General features: G+C 35.9%; 2 protein-coding genes across 2 annotated transcripts; both read right to left on the reverse strand.

The window, feature by feature from the left end:
• Window positions 1-3,561: 3,561 nt before the first annotated feature.
• On the reverse strand, window positions 3,562-7,645 carry LOC140157488 (uncharacterized). Its single transcript, XM_072180691.1, has 2 exons — window positions 5,061-7,645; window positions 3,562-4,523 (listed from the first exon to the last, which is right to left on the reverse strand). The coding sequence occupies exon 1, from the start codon at window positions 7,603-7,605 to the stop codon at window positions 5,629-5,631; it is 1,977 nt and encodes a 658-aa protein (XP_072036792.1). The 5' UTR covers window positions 7,606-7,645; the 3' UTR covers window positions 3,562-4,523; window positions 5,061-5,628.
• Window positions 7,646-15,142: 7,497 nt separating this feature from the next.
• LOC140156435 (uncharacterized) lies at window positions 15,143-17,419 on the reverse strand. The gene has a single exon (XM_072179383.1). It carries the CDS (start codon window positions 17,234-17,236, stop codon window positions 15,602-15,604), a length of 1,635 nt encoding a protein of 544 aa, XP_072035484.1. The 5' UTR covers window positions 17,237-17,419; the 3' UTR covers window positions 15,143-15,601.
• Window positions 17,420-24,498: the final 7,079 nt, after the last annotated feature.

Consider the following 24,498-nt stretch of genomic DNA (forward strand, 5'->3'; position numbering starts at 1 on the left):
AAAACTCCATCAGTATTAGGGCGTAGTTCAGTGAACTCACCGGATTGCTATTCCAAGTACTTTGATAATACAGATAATATATATTTATGGGTCGAGGCAATTGCATTGAAAGACCTAATAAATTATTCATAACAGTTACGTAATCAATCGATAGTGCGGACACTTTTCATTTGCAAACCACCAAAATTCGTGATCTTTTAGCGTTGGAAAAGAAACCATGTGAATAGAGTGCCCTCTCAAGAATATCTACTCTCTGCTATTGCTCTAAGCATTCAGTCTAGATTAGCGATATTTGAGTTATGCGGTCTATTGGAAACTTAGTAGGCCTATTGTTCACACGTAGCTACACGTGTATGCTATTATTTTGTCTTGGAAGTCGCCATGGTGTATATTATTCGAACAACAAGAAACAAACCCCATGATCATATAAATAGTACCCTATTTACTTTTCAAAGCAAAATGAAAATAGATAATTTAATATGCCTAGTTCGATTACTACCCAGCAAACACAAATATTACTGAAAACGTTAAATGTCCGGTTAAAGGGTATGTGAGGGTCAAGGGTATAAAAGGTTTTAATAACATTCAAAAAACATTTTGTTAAAAACTTGCTGCAAAACATTCTAATATAATAGACTTAAGTACACAATATAGCATTTCGAATTTTTGGTTTAAAATGTTGTTGTATTTTTTTTCAGTATAACATGTTTAAAAAAAGAGTTTTCGTGATTTTTAAATAAACCTATATTGATATGTTATCAAAATGTTTTAACTGAAGCCAAAAACACATGCATTATCATGTTTTAAAATCATTTTGGTGTTTGCTGAAAAGTATCCATACGAAAAACATTTTGACAGCTGTTTAACTCAACGAAATAGCAATGACAAAAATAGACGTTGCACGAACTTCTGTTGCCCGTCTAAAACAGACAATTCATACCGCATTATGCCGTAAGACGACACGATCTTGACTAAAACGCCTTTTCGCCAGATGATTTTTGGACGGCATTCTCCACACACAAATGAATATGCATTCTGCCCGTTCGAATTCGCGTCGAAAATTGTGACCCCCAAAATTGTTGGACTCTACTCTTGTTCTATTTGGATACTTTGATTAGCTTCATAACGCAACAAACTTATATTTTCTGCATTTTTTAATGCCTTTTTTTTTCATTTTGGAAAGTCATTTGTTACTACCAACCGCAACGTAACCGCCTTACGGGAATTCCACGATTGACCAATTCACAATGGATTTCAACCTCTAGAGGGCATGCTAACTAATTTTCGACTAATGTAGCATGCGGTTGGCGTTCCCGTATCACATTTCACGTAAATTTCGCATTCTCTCTATTATCGCGGAATATTCGCTAATGAATGTTGAAGTAAATGTTTGGTGATTGTTTGATATATTACCTGCCATTTCGATACCTAGGGAGCCACACCCTTTGAAGTGACATGGCGTGTTATAAACGGTTGGCCCATGCATGTTTTTTTTTCTATGGGTCAGGGCAATTTTTTTCTGGGTGGCCAAATATATCAATCTTCTGCAGAGGGTACCAGCGTATTTCTCTGGTCATACAGATTCGGAAAAGTATAGTTTGACCTCCTTCATCAAAATCGGAAGAAATTTTCTGTTTTGACCCATCTTTTCCCTCATAACTTCGGAAGACAAGTCGTAGATAGGTCAAACTATATATTTTTTAAACCTTATGACCACAGGAATATTTTGGAATTAGTTATAACACAATTTTTAGCAACTGTTGACCCCTGTTTAAACTTTGACCTTGGAATTATGGAATTGCACAAATTGGTATTGTTAGCTAACGCATTTTCGTAATGAGTGTCCCACTAGGAGAGTTTATGTCAATTCGGTAGTACTATTATCATATCAAAATGTATAGACAATGGTTCCAATTAGCTTTTTAGAGGAATGGCGGACACAATAGGATGGCGCTGCACGAAGTGGGTAAAGTTTTTTGAATTTGGCGGGTTTTACCCATATTGAATACTGCCCTCCTATTGTGTACGCCATGCTTCGAAAAGGCTAATTGTAATGGATTCATCATTTAATATTCAAGGAAGTAGTGTGGAGTAACAATAAATTAATACATTGAAATTGAATAAATAAATAAATAAATAAATAAATAAATAAATAAATAAATAAATAAATAAATAAATAATGCATTTGAACCACTTTTATGTTTACTAAATCTTATATTAAGATGCTTTTTTAGTTTACTCCATGTATAATTTGAAAAAGTTAAAATTATATCAGTGAGTACTTTTTAAATTCCAAAAAGTTTTATACAAGTTCTAAAGGTCTATTTTTATTCTAAGACTGACAAACCTTTTGCTTGTTGAAAGTCCTTAAAAGTACACAGGAATAACAAAAAAAAATTAAAATAATAACCTTTTAAAGTTTTAAGTTGAATTTTTGAATATTTTTTTTTAAATAATTACAAATGTTTGTCATTAATAACAGTCCGTGAAAGACTTCAAAATAAAACTTTGAAATTTAGAGAGTATAGTAAAAAATATGAAAAAGATTGCCTTCAACAATATAACTACTATTCCAATGTATCTGAACAAGTTATCAATGTATCATTAATTTTTAATGATTTACGCTAGTAAATTTAACGAAGCGGGTCATGAACCAGGAAGAATAGTCACTCAGTTTGAAAATTACAAAATAACCAACGTTTTCTGTATTATGGACTGCAAATCGTTTTTCAGGGTCATTGCACACAATACTATTGTTGTATTTTATGTTCAACAGACTCCGAAACTTGGTCCTTTTGTAACTTGATTGTACCTGTCGTTCATACATTCTTTACAGTTTCATCATGATTCAACAATTTTGTAGTGTATACTATACATTGGGCGATTCCATTTAAAATCCACAATACCCCTGTGGAAGATTCAACTGAAGTCTTACACAGAGGGATTATGAGTTTTGATTAGAACAGACAAATTGGGTAACTTGTATTTGAAATACTCACTCCTGTTGTGGAAGATATATGAAAGCCATAATACGGGGGAGTATGGGTTTCAAAATGATTACCTCTGACCAATTACATTTGAAAAACATACTCCCCCTGTGGAAGATATTCCCAAAATCTTCCACAGGGGTAGTGTGGATTTCAACTGGAATAGCCCATTGATGTACCGAAACCTATCATTCACATTGACATTTCAGGATTTGGGTAATTTACATTGAATGAAGTTCCTCTTAGCTATTCAGAAATATGTGTTGAAAAAACACGTTTTAATGGAAATGTGCATAATATTACTAACTACACTGTTGACGTATATACCAAAGTATAAAAAGTAACGCAAGTTGTTATAAATACACATATAACTTATATATATATTTCAACATAGAAAGAAGGATGATTTATTTACGCGCATTTTGATACCCCATTTGTCCAATTTCGTTCAATATTAACAACACAGCGGTGTTTTTAAAGAAAAATACCCGAATTTAAAACGTAACGCGTTTAGGGTGTCAAAACATGAAATATTGGAAAAAAAGGTAGCAAAATTGCAATTGCTAAACGCGGAAATAAAATTTAGGGTATGAAATTTGATGCAAGGAATAAAATCCCTGTTTAGGGTATTGTTTTAGCCAAGGGTTAAATCCTTGTTTAGGGTGCTTTTCAAAAGTTGATTATCGCGGATGGTGTACAGGCCACAATGGGAGTGACCCCCCGGGGTTCCACCTTACATGCCACCTTCCCCGTTTGTGACGCTACTGAATCAGGGTTCTACTCAACAAATCGCAGATGTACGGCTATGGAACAGTTTTAATGCTCTGCGTGCTAGCCATGCGCTTCAACGGAAAAAGTTCAAGTTTTGAAATATTTTCTCAAAATATCAAGAGCTATCTTAAGAACTACTGAACCAATACTAGGCTTGTTTGTACTCATTTTAATGCATGTTTCATGCTGAATCCAAATATGGTCATGAACATTTACATTTCTGAAATTTGAATTTTTAAAACAAAATTTGAAACTTGTCGTCTGCAGTTGACACCCGCGTGGAGAGAATTAACAATGAGTAGGTGTAAACATTTTCAACACTATGTTTGCAATGTTCTAGGAATTAGATTAACATTTGGTTTGTTTAACCTTACCTTAAAATTATGCTTAGAAACTTTTTTATTTATTTCTGGATGTATGCTTTTTTCTGGATATCAATGTTTAGCAGAAGCTTAATATTTTTATTAAAGCATTTGATCAAACACAATTCGACTGCTTAGTGCCAGAAGTGGGTAAGTGCAATAGCTGCCCTGTGAACATTTGGCAATTTACACACAGTATATTTTATTCATCTACACATGGCAGCTATAGCACTTACCCACCTCTGGCACTGAGTAGGCGATATTTATATATTTTTGCATTAGAAAAAACACTAATTGTAATTATGGCAACATTATGATACAATATTTAGAACCCGAATTGGGAGAGTAGTAAAATCGTCTATTACTCGGTCTCCGATGATGAGACTACCCAACTAATTAAAAGCTTAAGGGTGGTCTGAACCCTGGAATTATGGAAACTTTCGGGTCTCGTAACTGCTAAATTATTAGTCTAAAGAATATAAAAGTATACATTTTTAGAATGGAAATGACTTGTTGAATTCATCTGTGAGGTCCAATTTGGGCTAAAATGCTCATTTTGGAGAAAATCACAAAAACAGGTTTTTGGCCCAAATTTTTCGCGCAACGTAACAAAAAAAATTGTTTGGCCAAATTTTTTTTTTATATTAATTTTTAAAAACTAGATAAAAATATCTAGGGACCGTTTTTTTCATTTTTTTGAATTTTGACCAACTTTTTGAAATTTGGGCAAAAATCAGGCTTTTTTATGATTTTTTTGAAAATTTTGCATTTTTTGACCATTTTTGGTGCAAATTTCTCAAAGTTGGTCAAAATTGGACCTCACAGATGAATTCATCAAGTCATTTCCATTCTAAAAATGTATAATTTTTATATTCTTTAGACCAATAATTTAGCAGTTATGAAGCCCGAAAGTTCCCATAATTCCAGGGTTAAGACCAACCTTAAAGTAATATTGTCAAAGTTATTCAAATTATTTGAATGTGTCTCAAATATAATTTGTAAGTCTCCCATTTTGCTTTTGTTTAAATGACCAATTTATTTCTTAAAGGAACACTCCGGCAATCACAACATTATGTCTTATATGCTGGAAAAACAATTATCAAGCTCAAATCGCATGTTTTTATTTAAAACAAACTCATATTGATCATCAAAACGAATAAAAACAGCCAGCTCTCACAGCGCGATATTCAAAATCCCCGCGCCGACATTGCCTGTGGCAATGACATCATGGTTAGTTGTGCTCAATTGTCGTCAGCCTTTATTGTGTTACTGGGACGTCATTGCCACAGGCAATTTTGGTACCCGGGAAATATGTTCCTTGTGGTGAAGGACAGCTGTTGTTATTTGGCCAATATGAGTTTGTTGTAAATAAAACCACGTGATTCTTGCTTGATAAATTTTTTTGTAACATATAAGACATAGTATTGCAGTTATTCTACATCATGTTTTGCGAAGTATTTCAGAGATAGAAAATATCAACGGACTTATACAACAATCCAAAGATCTCTCTATGGATTTGGACCAGCAGGCTCATATATTTTATTTTCAACAAATCCTTCTTCATCATCCTCAGGTTCCTCTGGCTTATGACCACCATTAGCAATCCATTTATCCTGTTTCTCACTTAAAGCTCGTACAATCGGGTTTTCTGGATCAGGGTGTACTAGTGCATAAGCGCTTTCGCCTTGCTCTTCAGATTCTTGTGTGAGTTGCTTAGATGTGTCAGAGGAAGCATACGCGTACGCTGGTATGGTATCCGACTTCTGTATCTTTTCAGGAACATCATATGCTTGTCCCGTATGGTTTAAGATCTTGTCAGGTACAGCATACGTTGGACCTTTAGTTACAGAGTCTATTTTCACATCATCGTATGTATTTCCTTTAGTTGGTGATTCTTGAGAAGGCGGAGGAGGCGCTGGACCGGAAGGCGCTGGCCCTGACGTTGATGCGTGAAAATCTGGATGGATGCTTGAAAGACGGTTAACATTTTGGAAATCAGATTCTTTGACGGATTCATATGATGCATCCGGATTATTTGGTTTTCTTAGTGTATCATCAGCAGAAAGATGTGTCATCGCAAACATCAGTGATGGAGACATACTGTCGGATCTTGCCTCTTGCGGGTCTTGCTGGAGTGGCTGTGTCGCAGGAGTGTGGTGGTACCGTTTTTCAGTTAGTTTTGGTGATGCGGCAGGACTATCCTTTAACATTGAAGATAGCTCTCTATCCCATACATAACCAGTACTGATTCGTGTAGGATCTCCAACGTCTTCATCGCTTTCTTTTTCATCATCAATTTCGTCTTTCTTACAATGACATACGCACACGATTATACAAGAAATGACTAAAAGCAGAAGAAATACTCCTCCACCAGCTATTATTCCTATTATTGTTGACGTGAAAAAAATTGCAGGCTCCGTTGTATTGGATACGAATGGTAAAGTAGCAGTTTGACTTACAGGGAAGGTTGACAAATCAGTTGGTGATTTGGTTGAGCTTTGATCCTTTGGTATCACAATGATGTGAATATAATCTGTAATGTTGCTTCTAACAGCAGTACAGGAAATCGTTGTGTCATTGTCACTTATTTCGATATTTTTTAGCATGGCGAGTTCTTTGACATTACTTGCGGTAGTTAAGCGTTGACTCTGTGATTCTGTGTCAGCCACCCACCTTAAAGTGTCACCAGTTGGAACTCTACACTTAAGAACACTATCTGCAGAGCCGTCAGATAGGGTAAGCGTTTTTACTTCAGCAAGTTCAACTTTAACTATACCTGTTGAACATTCCCTAGTTCTATTGCGGAATGGTTCGTCTGGACTTGTAATTGAGCATGTGAACGACTTGCCATTATATTCAGGTAAAATAGTTGCTGTATGCATAAGTGTCATCTCTGATGACGAATTCGATATTGTAGATGAATCTGTCAGTGATTGTCCTTGAAAATCGAATGCAATGGATACTTCAGGATTTCCAGGATCTGTTGCACAAGAAATGTTCAGCTCTGTGTAAAGAAGCACTGCTACATTTTGTGGATTGCATTCAGGCCATTGCGGTGGTGGTAAGTAAAAGCCACTACTTGATAATACAGATATCCAAATGGCATCAGATGCTACTTCCGTGTAACTGCTTTGATCACCTTCGGCTGCAAAACATTTATAAAGACCGCTATGCCTAACTGTTAATTGAGTGAAATCAACAAACTGAAGTAAATTAGTTCCCTTTTGAATTTCCCTTAGTCGATATTCTGTTGATTTAACAACTGTATTCCATATGATAATATCACCATCTTTAGACCATGCGGATCGAAATAACGCTGGAGACCCCGGGGTCTGAAAATTCTGAATTGAGCATTCCATATAGAAAATTTGGTTTCCCTCAGTAGGAGATGATCCACCTTGCTCTGAAGGTGCAGTAATAGTAACCAAAGGTACTCCAAGTACAACAAGGAAGCAGTTTGTCACAACGAAAACTGTAGACCACATTCTGATTTGAAGACAAGCACGAAATGTTATTGATTTGAATATGACGATCATATTTTTAGTCTAAATTCACTCTGTTATTAAAGCGATCCATTCTCGAAATAAATTAGTAGAGTTTCAACGACAACATTCTATATGGTGGTCCACAACTTAGATTTATCTCCTCGCTGAACTGTGCAGGGTGCTATAGAATAGTTGTACAAAAATAACTACCTGTACATGCACACATGACTGACTTTGATTGTTCATGGATTTCAAGTTCACGATCCAGGTCACGGTTATATAGTGTATGGGGTATTCCCGTCTATATTTTATACATTATATTAATAAATTGTCACATGCTTCCGTTTTGTAACAACGAAACCGATTTGATATTTTGTAGTGATGAACGCGCTTGGCTTCTTCAGAAGTGTTGTGGAGTATCTAATCAAACTCAAAGTCAAAGACTCTGATTATTTTTTGTAAACTTTTGACGAATCTAGTTGTTAAAAATTAAATATTAATGATGAAACAATATAAAAACCTATATACTAGTACATATATATATTTGCTTCCTAATGCATTGTAACTCAATTTATCACGTATCTTTAATGCCGCAATTTATTTTGTTCAATAGCTATTCCGTTCTAAAGTTAACTCCCATCAAAGAACTGCGAATTAAAGAATACTTTTTGTGTGTGTTGATTTCGATTTTGGATAAATTTTCGTTGATTATATTATTGAAGCTTTTTCAAATCACAAAGTTCTAGACATTGTTATTATCTACGATTATTTCAAGAACAGCAGTGGTTAAATTTATTTATCGCCTTTGTTTTTTTCAGGTTCAGCTACACATCAACAAAAAGATATAATTAGGAATTTTCCCATGATATATTTTTTGCAAAGTTCCTATTAATATATGATTATAACTTGTTAAGGGGTACTACACCCATTGATTTTTTGCATTTTTTTGCATTTTGTGAAGAAATTACAAAAAAAATTGGACAAAGTGGTATGCAAAATGAAGGGCAAATCTTCTCGTTTTATTGGTGGCATCGGTATCAACGTAGCTTACATGCTTTTAAAAGTAGAAGCCAAAAGGTGGTACATCACTGATGATTTAAATTCACTTCATTTTGGAAAGCTTACTATCAACGGATTTCGTTAAAATTTTGGATATGTGTTGCTAACACGTTAGGGAAATAAAGTTGATATGTAAAATGGGAATAAGTGGTTCCTGATTTCTTTTATGACTTCATGAACTTGGTGCTCCACAACTATCAAAAAAGGAACTGGTTAAAATGCTTCTATTTTCAATGTTGAGCTATATTTTGTATTTTTAACTTGCGACATTATTTCACTGAAACTTAATTAAGCCACAGGTAACAGGTTACCACAACCATACTACAGCAATGTTGAAAAAATTGTATTTCTTGTCACCTATACCACCATATTGGGTAGTTTTCCGTAAGCTTAACGTTTGTGATTTTGGTAACTATTTTATATTTATTTGTGAAATCCGTCTCAACTAGGCATTCTAAATTGTACTCACCATTTACATCCCAAGGTATATTAGTATATCCACCTTGCACTTCTCGATATATATCCAGTTAAAGACAGAATATCAAAATTATTCCTCATTATGATATCACAAACTCTCACATGTGTATTCAAAATTGATGCTTAAATTTGACCTGAACCAATTGACCTATAACCTGACATACGGTGACCTAATAGCCTTTTCTTCTCCTAACAACACATTATAATATTATTGACTAATGACTATACATCCATTGTGTAAGTGTTTATATATTTTGCATGCACCACTAGATTTTCTATAGAGAGTATAACAAAGGATTTAATGTATTCTATTCATGTACCCTACTTGAACATGCTGAATAGAATAAATCATGGTTTGTTATGAAACACGCATCTGAGTAACTAGGATACAGTAAACAAAATATATATAGGGCTAAAATGACTTACTACAATTGTTTAAAAGCACTTTTTTTTCTTCTTTTTTCATATTTTTTTTATTTCACATGATCCGTGCATATATCGCCTAGCTATAAATGAAAAATATTTATTTAGACCAATCAAACCAGTATATGGGTGTAGTACGCCCTTAACCAACTTAACAATTAATGTATGTTTATTTTCATATAATGGTTTAATTGAGAGTCGACAATGTTTGCGATATGTCAAAGAACTACTTTAAAGATTGTTTGAGTGGCATCAAAAAATTAGGGTTGGTAGATCGGTTTGTTTTCTTTTTTAATTATTATCATTTTGTGAAAGACTAAACCGTTTTTCTCTGAAAAGAAAGAGCTTGGAAGCAATTGCCAAGCCGAAATTATGTTATTATCTCTCAATGATGTTAGATAATCAGACCGGTAAACCGAAGGTTCTTTGTTCAATAAGTGGCCAGGTCACCCGGGCTTTCACTGTTTATCGCGGTGACCGGATTATGGTTGTTATAATGTCACTCAGATATTTAATTTGAATATACATTGTAAATATGGTTGTGTTCAAAAGTTACAGAAATACGTTTATTTTGTAAAAATACTTATCCAAAGCAAGCTCGGTTGATTTCCATCTCAAGAATGTGTATCGTATTCGCCGCTTCATCACTATTGACAGGAAAAAGCTTCAGCACTTCAAAAATTGTGTTCAGGACTGACAGATATCATCCTTCTTTCAGACAGACTCCATTGGCTTCTCGTTGAGAAACGAGTTGTTTACAAGGTGTTGTTTCTCATTCATTTTTAAGTATCTCAATGGACTCGGCCCTTTATACCTAAACACTCTCGCATATTAATCACCTGTCAGAACTAATCTTCGGTCTGAAAATAAACAGCTTCTCCAAATTCCACGCAGTCGTCGCACCTATGGTGGCAATGCATTTCGGGCATGTGCACCAAGACTCTGGAACTGAGTTCCGACATCATTGCGTAAATGCAAGTTCTCTTTTCGTGCTTTTAAAAAACAACTCAAAACTTATTTATACCCATCAAAGTAAAATGTTTTTTAGCGTATTAGTGTATTCCATTTTTTATTGGCTTCCGGTTTCTGTTTTCATTTGGTATTTATTTTAGGTATGTAATCATTGCTTGTACATGTATCATGTTTTAAACTATTTTTTAAATTATGATATGTGTGTATTTTTAAGGTTTTAAAGGTTCTTTGTCCTTTAGTAAAGGTACTTTATAAATCCTGTTAATAATAATAATAACAATATTATTAATAATAATAATAATAATAATAATAATAATAATAATAATAATAATAATAATAATAATAATAATAATAATAATATTAATAATAATAATAATAATAAATCAAATTTACACATGGCTCTTTTATTAAACTTTAGTATTGTACACCAGGGTCAGTTGTCATGAGCAATGATTAAAATCATCCTATGGGCGGGAGTTTGGGAGGCGTATTAATATTATTATGAAATTGCCAGCAAATCTCAGCTCTTTATTGCTCAAATCAATCAAATCAGAGGTGACGATAATGATGCATATATATAGCACTAGAACGTTCATTTAGTACTTTATATTTACATTTTATGATACTAAACATGAAAGTAGAAGACATAATCATGGCATGATAATCATCACTTTTGATATTATGTTCCTATAATTTATACCTTCAATATTTCTCTGTCAACAATTACTGTTACCAATTTTTTAATATATTAAAATACCATTGTATAATATTTCTAACGAGATGCTTTGCAAGCTCATAAATATTTCACAATGTTTATCTACGACTTGCAAGATTCATATAAGTAGTGCCGGTTTCAGGTACAAGAGTAACTTCATAGTCAGTGTCACTATTCTTCTGGTTCACGTTAACATAGGCATGGCTGGAGTCGTCTTCATCCTTGTCGCGATTGGAAGGATTGCGATTCAGACTAGCGTATTCTGATCGATGCACCTCAGCAAGATTCAGTTCTGCATAAGGATCTCCGATATCTCCTGATTGACCTTGGGTACTCTTTGTTGTGATCTTCTGAGTGGTTTTAGTTCCAGATGTCCGATTTTGATCTTTCAGGGAAGCATATTCACTAGATTCTACTTCTTGTATATTCAGCCCCATGTAAGCGTCGTTATTACCTGAACTGTCTGGTGCGTTGGTAGTCTTGGTACTGGTTCTTGCTGCAGCTTTATCACTTTCTTCGCCATCAAGTTTTCCTTTTTTGCGACGATATACCCATGTGATTATACAAACAACGAGTATAATTAGAAGAAATATTGAGCCTCCAGCTGTACCAGATGCTATTGCTGTCGTAAAGGAACGTTTAGCCCTGGGTTCTGTAGTATCTGACACTGACGGTGAAGCAGTACTTTGTTTCTTGGGCAATGTTGGAGAATCAGTTGGTGGTATGGTTAAACTTTGATACTTTGATGTTACAATAATGCGAATGTAATCTGTAATGTTGCTTCTGATAGCAGTACAGGAAATCGTTGTGTCATTGTCACTTATTTCGATATTTTTTAGAGCGGCGACTCCCTGGACATTACTTGGAGCAGTCAATCGTTGCACCTGTGATTCTGTATTGGCCACCCACCTTATAGTATCACCATTTGGAACTCTACACTTAAGAACACTATCTGGAGCGCCGTCAGATAGGGTAACCGTTTTTACTTCAGCAAGTTCAACTTTAACTTTACCTGTTGAACATTCCCTAGTCCTATCGCGGAATGGTTCGCCTAGACTTGTAATTGAGCACGTGAATGACTTGCTATGATGTTCAGGTAAGGTTGTTGCTGTATGCATAAGTCTGATCTCTGATTCAGAAGTTGATATTGTAGATGATTCTGTCAGTGATTGTCCTTGGAAATACAATGCAATGGATACTTGAGGATGTCCAGGATCTGTTGCACACGAAATGTTCATTGTTGTTCCAAGAAGCACAGCTACGTTATATTGTGGATTGCATTCAGGCCATAGCGGTGGTGGGAGGTAAAAGCCACTGTTTGATATCACAGATATCCAAATGGCATCAGATGCTACTTCTGTGTAACTGCTTTCATCACCCTCGGCCACAAAACATTTATATAGGCCGCTATGCCTGACTGTTAATTGAGTGAAATCAACAAACTGATGTAAATTAGTTCCCTCTTGAATTTCCCTTACAGGTACATGATAGTCGTGTGTTTTAACTACTGTATTCCATACAATTATATCACCGTCTTTAGACCATGCGGGTCTCAATGACGCTGGAGATCCCGGGCTCTGAAAATTCTGAATTGAGCATTCCATATAGAAAATTTGGTTTCCCTCAGTAGGAGATGATCCACCTTGCTCTGTTGGTGCAGCAATATTAACCAAAGGTACACTAAGTACAACAAGGAAGCAGTTTGTCAAAACTAAAACTGTAGACCACATTCTGATTAGAAGACAAGCACGAAATGTTATTGACTTGTATATGAAAATCATAGTTTTAGTCTAAATTCACTCTGTTACTGAAGCTAGCCATTCTCGAAATAAATTAGCATAGTTTTTATCGACAACATTCTATGGTGGTCCATTGGGCAACTAGCTTTATCTCCTCGTTGAACCGTGCAGAGTACTATAGAACAGTTGTACAAAAATAACTACATGTACATGCTCACATGACTACCTTTAATTATTCATGGTTTTTACGTTCACGATTTAACACAATAGAATATAGTAAACTTAAGGTCACGGTTATATATTGTATGGGGTATTCCCGTCTAGTACAGTCATGTATTAATAAAATTGTCACCTGCTTCCGTTTTGCAACAACGAAACCGATTTGATATTTTGTAGTGATGAACGCGCTTGGCTTCTTTAGAAGCAATTTGGAGTATCCAATCAAACTCAAAGTCAAATATCCTGTTGAACATTCCCTAGTCCTATTGCGGAATGGTTCACCTGGACTTGTAATTGAGCATGTGAATGACTTGCATGTGAAGGACCCCAATGGAAATAAGCTTTTCTTTTGAAAAGGTTTTTGGGCTATCCTTGGTGCTCTGCTGTTTTATAATGTTTTTATAATGTTTTATCATCTTAAGGGGGTACTACACCCCTGTGGAACCGCTTGCCTTTGGTCACTGAAATTCCAGTGTAACTTTTGTTACCAGTGTGTTATTATTTTTTGAGAAAAATACAAAAATAGACACAATTTTATCGAGGGGTATAGTACCCCCTTAATGTGTTGTTTTTAAAATGTGTACATCTTTTATTGTTGTTAATTCTCTATTTATATGTAAACATTGTAATTTCTGAGTACCGAATAAAATCAAATCAAATCAAATCTTGATTTCTTTCAGTAGACTTTTGACGAATCTAGTTGTTAAAAAATCAAATATTAATGATGAAACAATATAAAAAGCCATACAGTTGCTTCCTAAAATGCAATGAAACTCAGTTTATAATGTATCTCTAATGCTGAAATTTATTTTGTTCAATACCTATTCCGTTCTAAAGTTAACAACCGTCAATATACAGTAAGCCAAAAAAAAATTAAGGTACCAGTTATGTTCACCTCCTGTATATCCTAAACAAAGACAGATATGCCCTAATTGGAACCAGCAGCTAATAGGTGCATCTATTAGCTCGAATTTAAGACCTTATTCGATGAAATTGTTCAAGAAATAAAGACATGGCGATCCCAAAACCTAAGGAGGATACCAATGTAAAAGTTGCAGTTTGCTGCATTAAATGCCCTATTGATTTGTACACAAAGCGTTCGTGAACAAGAGAACTAGCGCTGCGTTTCCATTGATTAGCACGTTAAAACTAGCGTCGTACTTTCATTGATTAGAACACAAAAGTGCAACTTTTGATTTTGTTTCTTCATTAGGTTTTTAGATCACCGTTTCTTTAATGCTCAACCAATTTCAACAAATAAGGTCTTAAATCAGAGCTGAAGAGTACAGGTATCGACTACTTGTTTTAATTTTGACATATTGGTCTTTATTCAGGATATACAGGGGTGAACATAACTGGTACCTTAATTCTTTGGCTCACTGTATTAAGAACTGCGATTTAAAGAACAATAATATTTGTGTATGTGTTCGACATTGAATCTATGTTCGTTGTTTATTTTATTTACACTGTTTCAAACCACAAAGTTCCAGACATTCCCTCGTATCAAGTTCTGAGTTTTAGTTTCTTTTGTTCGTAAACCAAAAAATAATCAGTGGATTAAACATGTTAAAAAGAGGGGCAGAACTTGTCTACAATCATAACATCTAATGCTAAATTCATTCTACATCACTGAGCGACAGCGATTGATTTTTAGCCAATGAGGTAGAGCGCTTTTTGTTGCCTTGGGGAAAGCGCCACTACCTCATTGGTCAACCGTTTTTCGCTCAGTGATAGAGTAATACATTATAATTTCCAGAAGTATAAAATAGCCTATTGTCATGATTGTGCTAAGCATATTGTCGAATATATCCAAATTGTATTTGTAGACAATTATATATGGATTGGATATCAATCACGCGTGGACATGAGGCACGGGTACTAGAAATATAATGTTATATAGCGTCATAATGTAATATAATGTTATAGCGTCATATAATGTTGGTTTGTCCCTGAAATCACAACCCAACCCTTTTACCTAGAGTCCATTCTCCACCCACCAATACCGTAGAATTCCGTCTAGAAGCATATATGCCTCTAAACGAGGGGTTTTTTTTAACGAAAGATATGAAAGGCCAATACCCTTCTCAAAAACATTGCAATAGATTGGTCTTACACATATCTAGGTATTAACAGCTGACGAAAATTGGCTAGGCACAAAAGACCTGGTGAGGAGGTCGCCGTAGATAGCTAGTCGGGGTATTTTTACAGGACAGGCAAATGTAGCCAACAATCGGGCGTTACCCTAATCGGAACCAACTGTAACGTGGTCTTTTAGCATGGATCATCTGACCCGCCATTACCAGATAAACCACGGGGAGCGCGGAGATTGTTTTGATCATTGTGAAATATTTCTAATGAAATGCTTCGCAAGTTCGTAAAAATTTCACAATGTTTATCTACGACTTGCAACATTCATATAAGTAGTGCCGGTATCAGGTACAAGAGTAACCTCATAGTCAGTGTCACCATTCTTCTGGTTTACGTTAACATACGCATGGCTGGAGTCGTTTTCATCCGTATTGTGATTTGGAGGATTGCAATTTAAACTAGCGTATTCTGATCGATGTACATCAGCAAGATTCAGTGCTGCATAGGAATCCCCGATATCGTCCGGGTGTGTCTGTCTTTGGATGATCTTTGTTTGGATCTTCTGGTTGGTTTTAGTTCCAGATGTCCGATTTTGATCTTGCAGGGAAGCATATACCCTAGATTCTACGTCTTGCATATTCAGTCCCATGTAAGCGTCGTTATTACCTGAACTGTCTGCTCCTGCTGCGTTAGTAGTCTTGGTACTAGTTGCTGCTGCAGCTTCATCACTTTCTTGATCAACAAGTTCTCCTTTTTTGCGACGATATACTGTGATTAGACAAACAACGAGTATAATCAGAAGAAATATTGAGCCCCCAGCTGTACCAGTTGCTATTGATGTTGTAAATGAACGTTTAGCCCAGGGTTCAGTGGTATCGAATACTGACGGCGAAACAGTACTTTGTTTCGTGGGCAATGTTGGAGAATCAGTCGGTGATAAGGTTAAGCTTTGATCCTTTGGGATCACAATTATTTGAATATAATCTGTAATGTTACTTCTAATGGCAGTACAGGAAATTGTTGTCTCATTGTCACTTATTTCGATATTTTTTAGACTTGCGAGTCCCTGGAAATTACTTGGAGCAGTCAATCGTTGCACCTGTGATTGTGTATTGGCCACCCACCTTATAGTATCACCATTTGGAACTCTACACTGTAGAACAATATCTGGAGCGCCGTCAAATACGGTAACCGTTTTTACTTTAGCAAGTTCAACTTTAACTGTACCTGTTGAACATTCTCTTGTCCTACCACGGAATGGTTCACCTGGACTTGTAATTGAGCATGTAAATGACTTGCCGTGATGTTCAGGTAAGATAGTTGCTGTATACATAAGTCTGGTCTGTGATTCCGAAGTTGATATTGTAGATGATTCTGTCAATGATTGTCCTTGGAAATCTAGCGCAATGGATACTTGAGGATGTCCAGGATCTGTTGCACAAGAAATGTTCATTTTTGTGCCAAGAAGCACTGCTACGTTGTCTTGTGGATTACATTCAGGCCATTGCGGTGGTGGAAAGTATAAGCCACTACTTGATAATACAGATATCCAAATGGCATCAGATGCTACTTCCGTGTAACTGCTTTGATCACCTTCGGCTGCAAAACATTTATAAAGACCGCTATGCCTAACTGTTAATTGAGTGAAATCAACAAACTGAAGTAAATTAATTCCCGTTTGAATGTCCCTTAGTCGATAGTCTGTTGATTTAACTACTGTATTCCATATGATAATATCACCATCTTTAGACCATGCGGATCGAAATGACGCTGGAGATCCCGGGGTCTGAAAATTCTGAATTGAGCATTCCATATAGAAAATTTGGTTTCCCTCAGTAGGAGATGATCCACCTTGCTCTGTAGGTGCAGCAATATTAACCAAAGGTACACTAAGTACAACAAGGAAGCAGTTTGTCAAAACTAAAATTGTAGACCACATTGTGATTAGAAGACAAGCACGAAATGCTATTGATTTGTATAATGACGATCATATTTTTAGTCTAAATTCACTCTGTTACTGAAGCTAGCCATTCTCGAAATAAATTAGCATAGTTTTCATCGACAACATTCTATGGTGGTCCATTGGGCAACTAGCTTTATCTCCTCGTTGAACCGTGCAGAGTACCATAGAACAGTTGTACAAAAATAACTACATGTACATGCTCACATGACTACCTTTAATTATTCATGGTTTTCACGTTCACGATTTAACACAATAGAATATAGTCAACTTAAGGTCACGGTTATATATTGTATGGGGTATTCCCGTCTAGTACAGTCATGTATTAATAAAATTGTCACATGCTTCCGTTTCGCAACAACGAAACCGATTGGATATTTTGTAGCGATAAACGCGCTTGGCTTCTGCAGAAGCAATATTGAGTATCTAATAAAACTCAAAGTCAAATATCCTGATCACTTTCTGTGAACATTTGAAGAATCTAGTTGATTAATGATGAAACAATATAAACAGCTATAAACTTGTTTCCTAAAATGCATTAAAACCCAATTTATCATGTATCTCTAATGATGCAGTGTATCTTGTTCAGTACCTATTCCGTTTTAAAGTTAACACCTCTGTCATTATAGGAACTGCGATTTAAAGAAATAAATACTTTTTGTGTGCGTTGATTTCGATATTGGATTAATTTTCGTTGATTATATTATTGAAGCCTTTTCAAATCACAAAGTTCTAGACATTGCTATTAGCTACGATTATTTCAAGAACAGCAGTGGCTAAATGTGTTTATCGCATTTGCTTATTTCAAGTTCAGGTAAACGTCAACAAAAAGATGTAATCAGGAATTTTCCCATGATATTTTTGCGAAGTCCCTATATATGATTATGGTTTGATTTGCTAACCAGCATAATAATGTATGTTTATATTCATAACATAGTTCAATTGAGAGTCGGTAATGTTTGTGACATGTCAAAGAATTACTTTAATTTTTTATCATTTTGGTAAAAGACTACTAAATATAATCTGTTTTCGAATACTAAATTGCAATGATACACACAGATATTATGAAACGATCAAAATGCTTATTTTCTTTAGTTGAAACTTCTTTTTAACTTCAAACGATCACTAAAGGTCCGTTCATACTACCACCGCATTTGCGGTGCGTTGCTTTGCGATGCCGATATATCGATTACTTTTTGCCGCAACTCAACGCAACTCGTCGCATTTCCCAGTTAAAATGTATTTAACTTCATTGCGATATCGCAATGCAGTAGTTTGCAGTACGATGCAGTGCGGCAACGCACCGCATCGCAAAGCAACGCATCGCAAATGCGGTGGGAGTATGAACGAACCTTAACTACTTTGTTCCGTTTTTGGAGTATTCAGTATCCATAATATATCAATTTAAATGGCATTTGTTTTCTTTTATCTCTTAAAATAAATAAAAACTCAGGGTCGTCAGTGTTGTTAGGGTAGTTCGGGTAACGCCAATCAAACAATTTTGGTCTAGAAAGGAGATGCTATTCATTTCAATAATTGTGTGTAGGGTGTGTGGGTGGTGTGGGGTGGGTGGGGCGGGCGTGTGTGTAAATATGGATGTGTGGGGTGGATGTTCCGTTAATTTGTCATCCTGAAACAGGAAAGTGCACATTACTATCAAATTTGTTTTATCATGTTTATACGCACATGAACTATATTTTGTACAGTGACAGATGATTGATATACGTGTGGGGTTGGGTTGGGTTTGTTTTGGAAGCTTCAAAGGCTAAATATCTTAATGAAACATTTATCTGTGTAAACTCCTTTTCCTGAAAAGATAGAGTTTGGAAACAATTTGTAAATCATAATTACTGAATGTTATTGTCTCTCAAAACTGGTAGATAATTTGACCGGTAAACCGAAGGTTCATTGTTCAAAATGTGGATGTTGCGAGGGTTTTTACTGCTTATCACGGTGTTTGTATCATGGTTGTTACTGTTTAGTTATATTAACGTCACTTAGATTTTGCTCCAAAACAAAATCATGTATCATGTAATTCTGTAAATCACGCATGGCTCTTATATGACTATTAAACTTTATTATTGTACACCAGGATCAATTTTCAGGGGAGATTTTAAAAAACATTCAGATGGGCATCATTATTGACTGTTTTATTGAAATTATTGCGCGAAACTATGCATATTGCGCGAACATTTATAATAGTCAATCTTACATCACTTTTATTCATTAAAAAGGAAAACAAAAATATACACGTCTAGATCAGTGCCCCATGTTGATGGTGGCACGCAAGACATAAGTATAAACACACACAAATACAAGACATGTTATAAAACAGTGTATAAAAAGGCATAATAAAAAATTACAATCAGAAGAGTAAAAAGAGCAGCCTAAAACAGACCAGACACCCAGATTAACAATATAAAAAAATTAAATTTCTAAAAACGGTGGACAAATCCAGGGAGGCTCTTGTTTTGAATGAAAAATACTGAAAGATGAAACAATTGCCAGTTTTGAAAGATTATCCCTGAATATTTTGAAGGAAGTCGGGTTATTGCACAGTTTCAAGATTTCTTTTAAACAATGAATATTGTCTGGTGTAATATATCCTCTTGAACCTACTTCTAAACAAATAAGACTAACTTCGTAACCAGAGTCTTCAATGTCAGCGACCAGGGGGGCATATTTATTGCACTTTCGAACATGAGCTTTAGCAACGTTGAATTCAAAAGGGACAGTGAGCTCGATGATGACTAATTTTTTATGTTTTTCCAAAAAAGACAAATATCAGGAACCAGGTTTGTAGTTGAACATTCAAAAGGAATTGTTGTGGGGGTGGAATGTTAGTTGCTCTGGTTACCAAGTCGGACAAAATTTGGGGAGGACTAACATCATTAATAAAGCCCAATTTAATGGTTTTGACAATATAATTGAGAATGTTGTTGTGTCTCCATGTGAACCGACCTTATTCAAGGGAAGTTTTGCAATGGTTAAGCACGTGGTGGAGGGTCTCACGGTTCCCTGCAAGTTCTGCATTTATCAGATGCTGCTTTGCCTCATCGTTTGAGATTGGTCTTATTATTCATTGTGTCACCAAGGGCATTGACCAAATATTTCAGGACACCGTGGGGAAGATTGTAAATAACGCTCTTCCAATGGTGACATGTTGTTTCTAGAGCAAGAAGATCGAAAAATCGCCCTTGAACAAGGAGAGTTTTAACATGCGAGTGCCACATCTTTTGAACTTTATCTTTCAAATGGGTTTTAGTATTTTTTTGAATAGTTTTGAGAGGAGTGTCAACAGATTTATTTACAATTTTAAAAACTGATTCACTTTCATGGGTTATAGATTTTTTCCTAGTCCAGGATTGTTCCCTATTGAGACGAGTGTCAAGACAGTGGTTGACAAGGGGACCTCCTTTAACTCTAGAAGAGATGTGCGCTGTTTAATGAGCTTCACGGTACAAATCCGAGATAGATTTGATGTCTAAACCTTTTGGCATGTGAACGAAAGCCATGGTGCCAGGGTGGGGAATACCAAAAAATGTCTTTAAATACCTGTTGGCAAAGGCATCCAGCTTTTCAAGATGGGTTGCGCACATGTCGTTCACAGTAAGATGATACCTCAAGGATGGAAGCAAATATTGCACATAAATGCGAATTTTATATTCAGCACGAATGTGGGAGTTTTTGATGTTGTCTAGGCCCGGTGTCAACATCTGTCTGACATACTCGTAAATATCAGATTCTTTGTTATTAAAAGTGATAAGAGACCCTAAAAATTTATGGGATTCAGTTTTGACTGAAGGTATAGCAGTCTCACCCAACTGATAAAGCAAATCGGATGACGAGCCACGGACAAGTGACAAAGAACGACATTTTGCAGGTTTGAGTTTCAGACCCATCGTGGCAGTAAGCGAGTTGATTTTGGATATCAAACGCTGGTGAGTGCGCTTATTGCCAGTGATGAGGCAGAAATCATCTGCAAAAGGAGTGGTAATAACTTTAGTGCCGTCGATATCATATCCGTGGCTCATCTCAAGAAATTGAATTATGGGATCAAGACACATAATGAAAATGATTGGTGAGAGTGGGTCGCCCTGGAAGATGCCCCGTTTAAACTGAAAGATAATTGAGCACAAAACCATGGGCTAAAAAGACGATTGCTAATTTACCCCCTTACAAATGTAACATCATTTTTTCATGGTGTGAGTTGGGTCTTTTATATTTTTACTCAGATATAGTGCGACAAAACTTTTTTCAATAAGATACATAGCCCCCCCCCCCCCTCCGAAATCTAATGGTGATTTGGTGGCCCTTGCAACATTAATCAGTACAATTACTATACAATGTATAAAACATGGACACAGAGAGAACAATTTACAAAATTATAAACCATGCAAGATAATTACAAATACACTGCTCAACAAAAGTCAAGCATCTATATCTCAAATTATTTGTGACATTTTCAGTGTGACATTTTCAAAAAACAAAAACAACAACATTGTTTGCATTGAGGAAGTGAGCTGCAAATTGAGTTCCAGTATTTGATTTAATTTACACTCCATACTCGCCTTTTCACCGAGAAGTTTGGGAGGCGTCTTAATATTATTATGAAATGTCCAACAAATCTCAGCTCTATATTGCACAAAACTATCAAATCAAAGATGACGATATTGATGCAGATAGTGCTAGAACATCCATTTATAACTTTTAAATTACATTTTATGATAGTAAACATGAAAGCAGAAGACACAAATCATACATGATAATCGACACTTTCGGTATTATGTACCTATATACATACATTCAATACAATACTTCAATAACTGTTTACCAATCTTTTTAATATTTTTTTTATGTTGGGCATATCTAGGCATTAACAGCTGAAATCTAGGAGATAACACTGACGAAACTTCGGACAAGCACAAAAAACCTGGTAAAGAGGGTTGCCGGAGATATCTGGGTGGGGTATTTTTTACAGGACAGGCAAGTATAGCCGACAATCAGGCTTATTACCCTAATCGGGACCGACTGTAACGTGGTCTTTTATCATGGATCATCTGCCCCGCCATTACCAGATAAACCACGGGGAGAGCGGAGATATTTTTTTGATGATTGTATAATATTTCTCATGAAATACTTCGCAAGCTCGTAAATATTTTACTATGTTTATCTACTACTTGCAACATTCATATAAGTAGTGCCGGTTTCAGGTACAAGAGTAACCTCATAGTCAGTGTCACCATTCTTCTGGTTTACGTTAACATAGGCATGGCTGGAGTTGTCTTCATCCGTGTCGCGATTGGAAGGATTGCGATTCAGACTAGCGTATTCTGAGTGGTGTACCTCGGCAAGATTCAGTTCTGCATATGACTCTCCATTATCGCCTGGTTGTGTTTGTCCTTGGGTGCTTTTTGTTGACATCTCCTGGTTGATTTTAACCCCAGATGTCCTATTTTGATCTTGCAGTGAAGCATATTCCCTAGATTCTACGTCTTGCATATTCAGCCCCATATAAGCGTCGTTATTACCTGAACTGTCTGCACCCGGTATGTTAGTAGTCTTGGTACTGGTTCTCGCTGCAGCTTTATTACCATCAAGTTCTCCTTTTTTGCGACGATATACCCATGCTATTATACAAACAACGAGTATAATTAAGAGAAATATTGAGCCAGCTGTACCAGCTGCTATTGCTGTAGTAAAGGAACGTTTAGCCCTGGGTTCTGTGGTATCTGACACTGACGGTGAAGCAGTACTTTGTGTCTTGGGCAATGTTGGAAAATCAGTTGGTGATAGGGTTAAGCTTTGATACCTTGGTGTCACAATAATATGAATATAATCTGTGATGTTACTGTTTATAGCAGTACAGGAAATTGTGGTGCCATTATCGCTTTTTTCAACATTTTTTAAGTTGGCAATTCCTGGGACATTACTTACGGTAGTCAAGCGTTCACCCTGAAATTCTGTTTCACCTATCCACCTTATAGTGTCACCAGTTGGAACTCTACACTTAAAAATCCCATCTGCAGCGCCGTCAAATAGGGTCACCGTTTTTACTTCAGCAAGTTCAACTTCAACTCTACCTGTTGAACATTCCCTAGTCCTATCGCGAAATGGTTCGCCTAGACTTGTAATTGAGCACGTGAATGACTTGCCATGATGTTCAGGTAAGATTGTAGCTGTATGCATAAGTCTGATATCTGATTTAGAAGTTGATATTGTAGATGGATCTGTTAACGATTGTCCTTGAAAATAGAATGCAATGGATACTTCAGGATTTCCAGGATCTGTTGCACAAGAAATATTCAACTCCGTGTAAAGAAGGACCGCTACGTTATGTTGTGGATTACACACAGGCCATTGCGGTGAAAGTAAAAGCCACTGCTTGATAGTACAGATATCCAAATGGCGTCAGATGCTATCTCTTTGTAACTGGTCTCATCACCATCTGCTATAAAACACTTGTAGAGGCCACTATGTCTGACTGTTAATTGAGAAAAATAAATAATTTGACGTAAACCTTGGCCCACAGAAAATTCCCTCACAGTTGCTAGGTCCGTTGTTCTAACCATCCTATTCCAGACAATAACACTGCCATCTTTGGACCATACATGTACCATTGGCGGCTGAAAGTCCCGAAATGAGCACTCGAGGTAGTAGTTTTGGTTTCCTTCAGTAGGGGATGATCCACCCTGATCTTCAGGAGCAGAAATCTCAACAATAGGCGTCGTAAGCACAACAAGGAAGCAGTTCGTCACAATGAAGATTAAAGACCACATTTTAATTCCTAGGTAAGGACAATATGCGAATGATTTGAATATATCTTATATCCAGTCTAAAGTGTACGGCTGTATATAAAATGAGGAATTCTCGAAGTGTTAAATATAGTTTTACAATCAACGTGTAATCCTATGGTGGTCTTTTTTACTTTGATTTTCTATTCGATGAACCGTGTAGTATAGTGACATCATAACATGTACACATGGCCGCCTTTAATCGTTCCTGACGTTTACCATCACGATCGGACATATAAATAGAATCATTATTATGCAAATGACTAACTGAACATGTCACGTTTATACATAAATCTAAATGGCATTGTGTATTTCCCTCTATATTTTTCACTTGAAAAATAAATTGATAATATGTTCTCCCGTTTTGCAACTCCAAAACTGATTTGTCAATTTGTCTTAATGAACGATCCCAATTAATTTAATTTCTAGTTGTATTTCCAACTATTA

This window comes from Amphiura filiformis, chromosome 7 (assembly GCF_039555335.1).
Source record: "Amphiura filiformis chromosome 7, Afil_fr2py, whole genome shotgun sequence".
NCBI lineage: Eukaryota > Metazoa > Echinodermata > Ophiuroidea > Amphilepidida > Amphiuridae > Amphiura > Amphiura filiformis.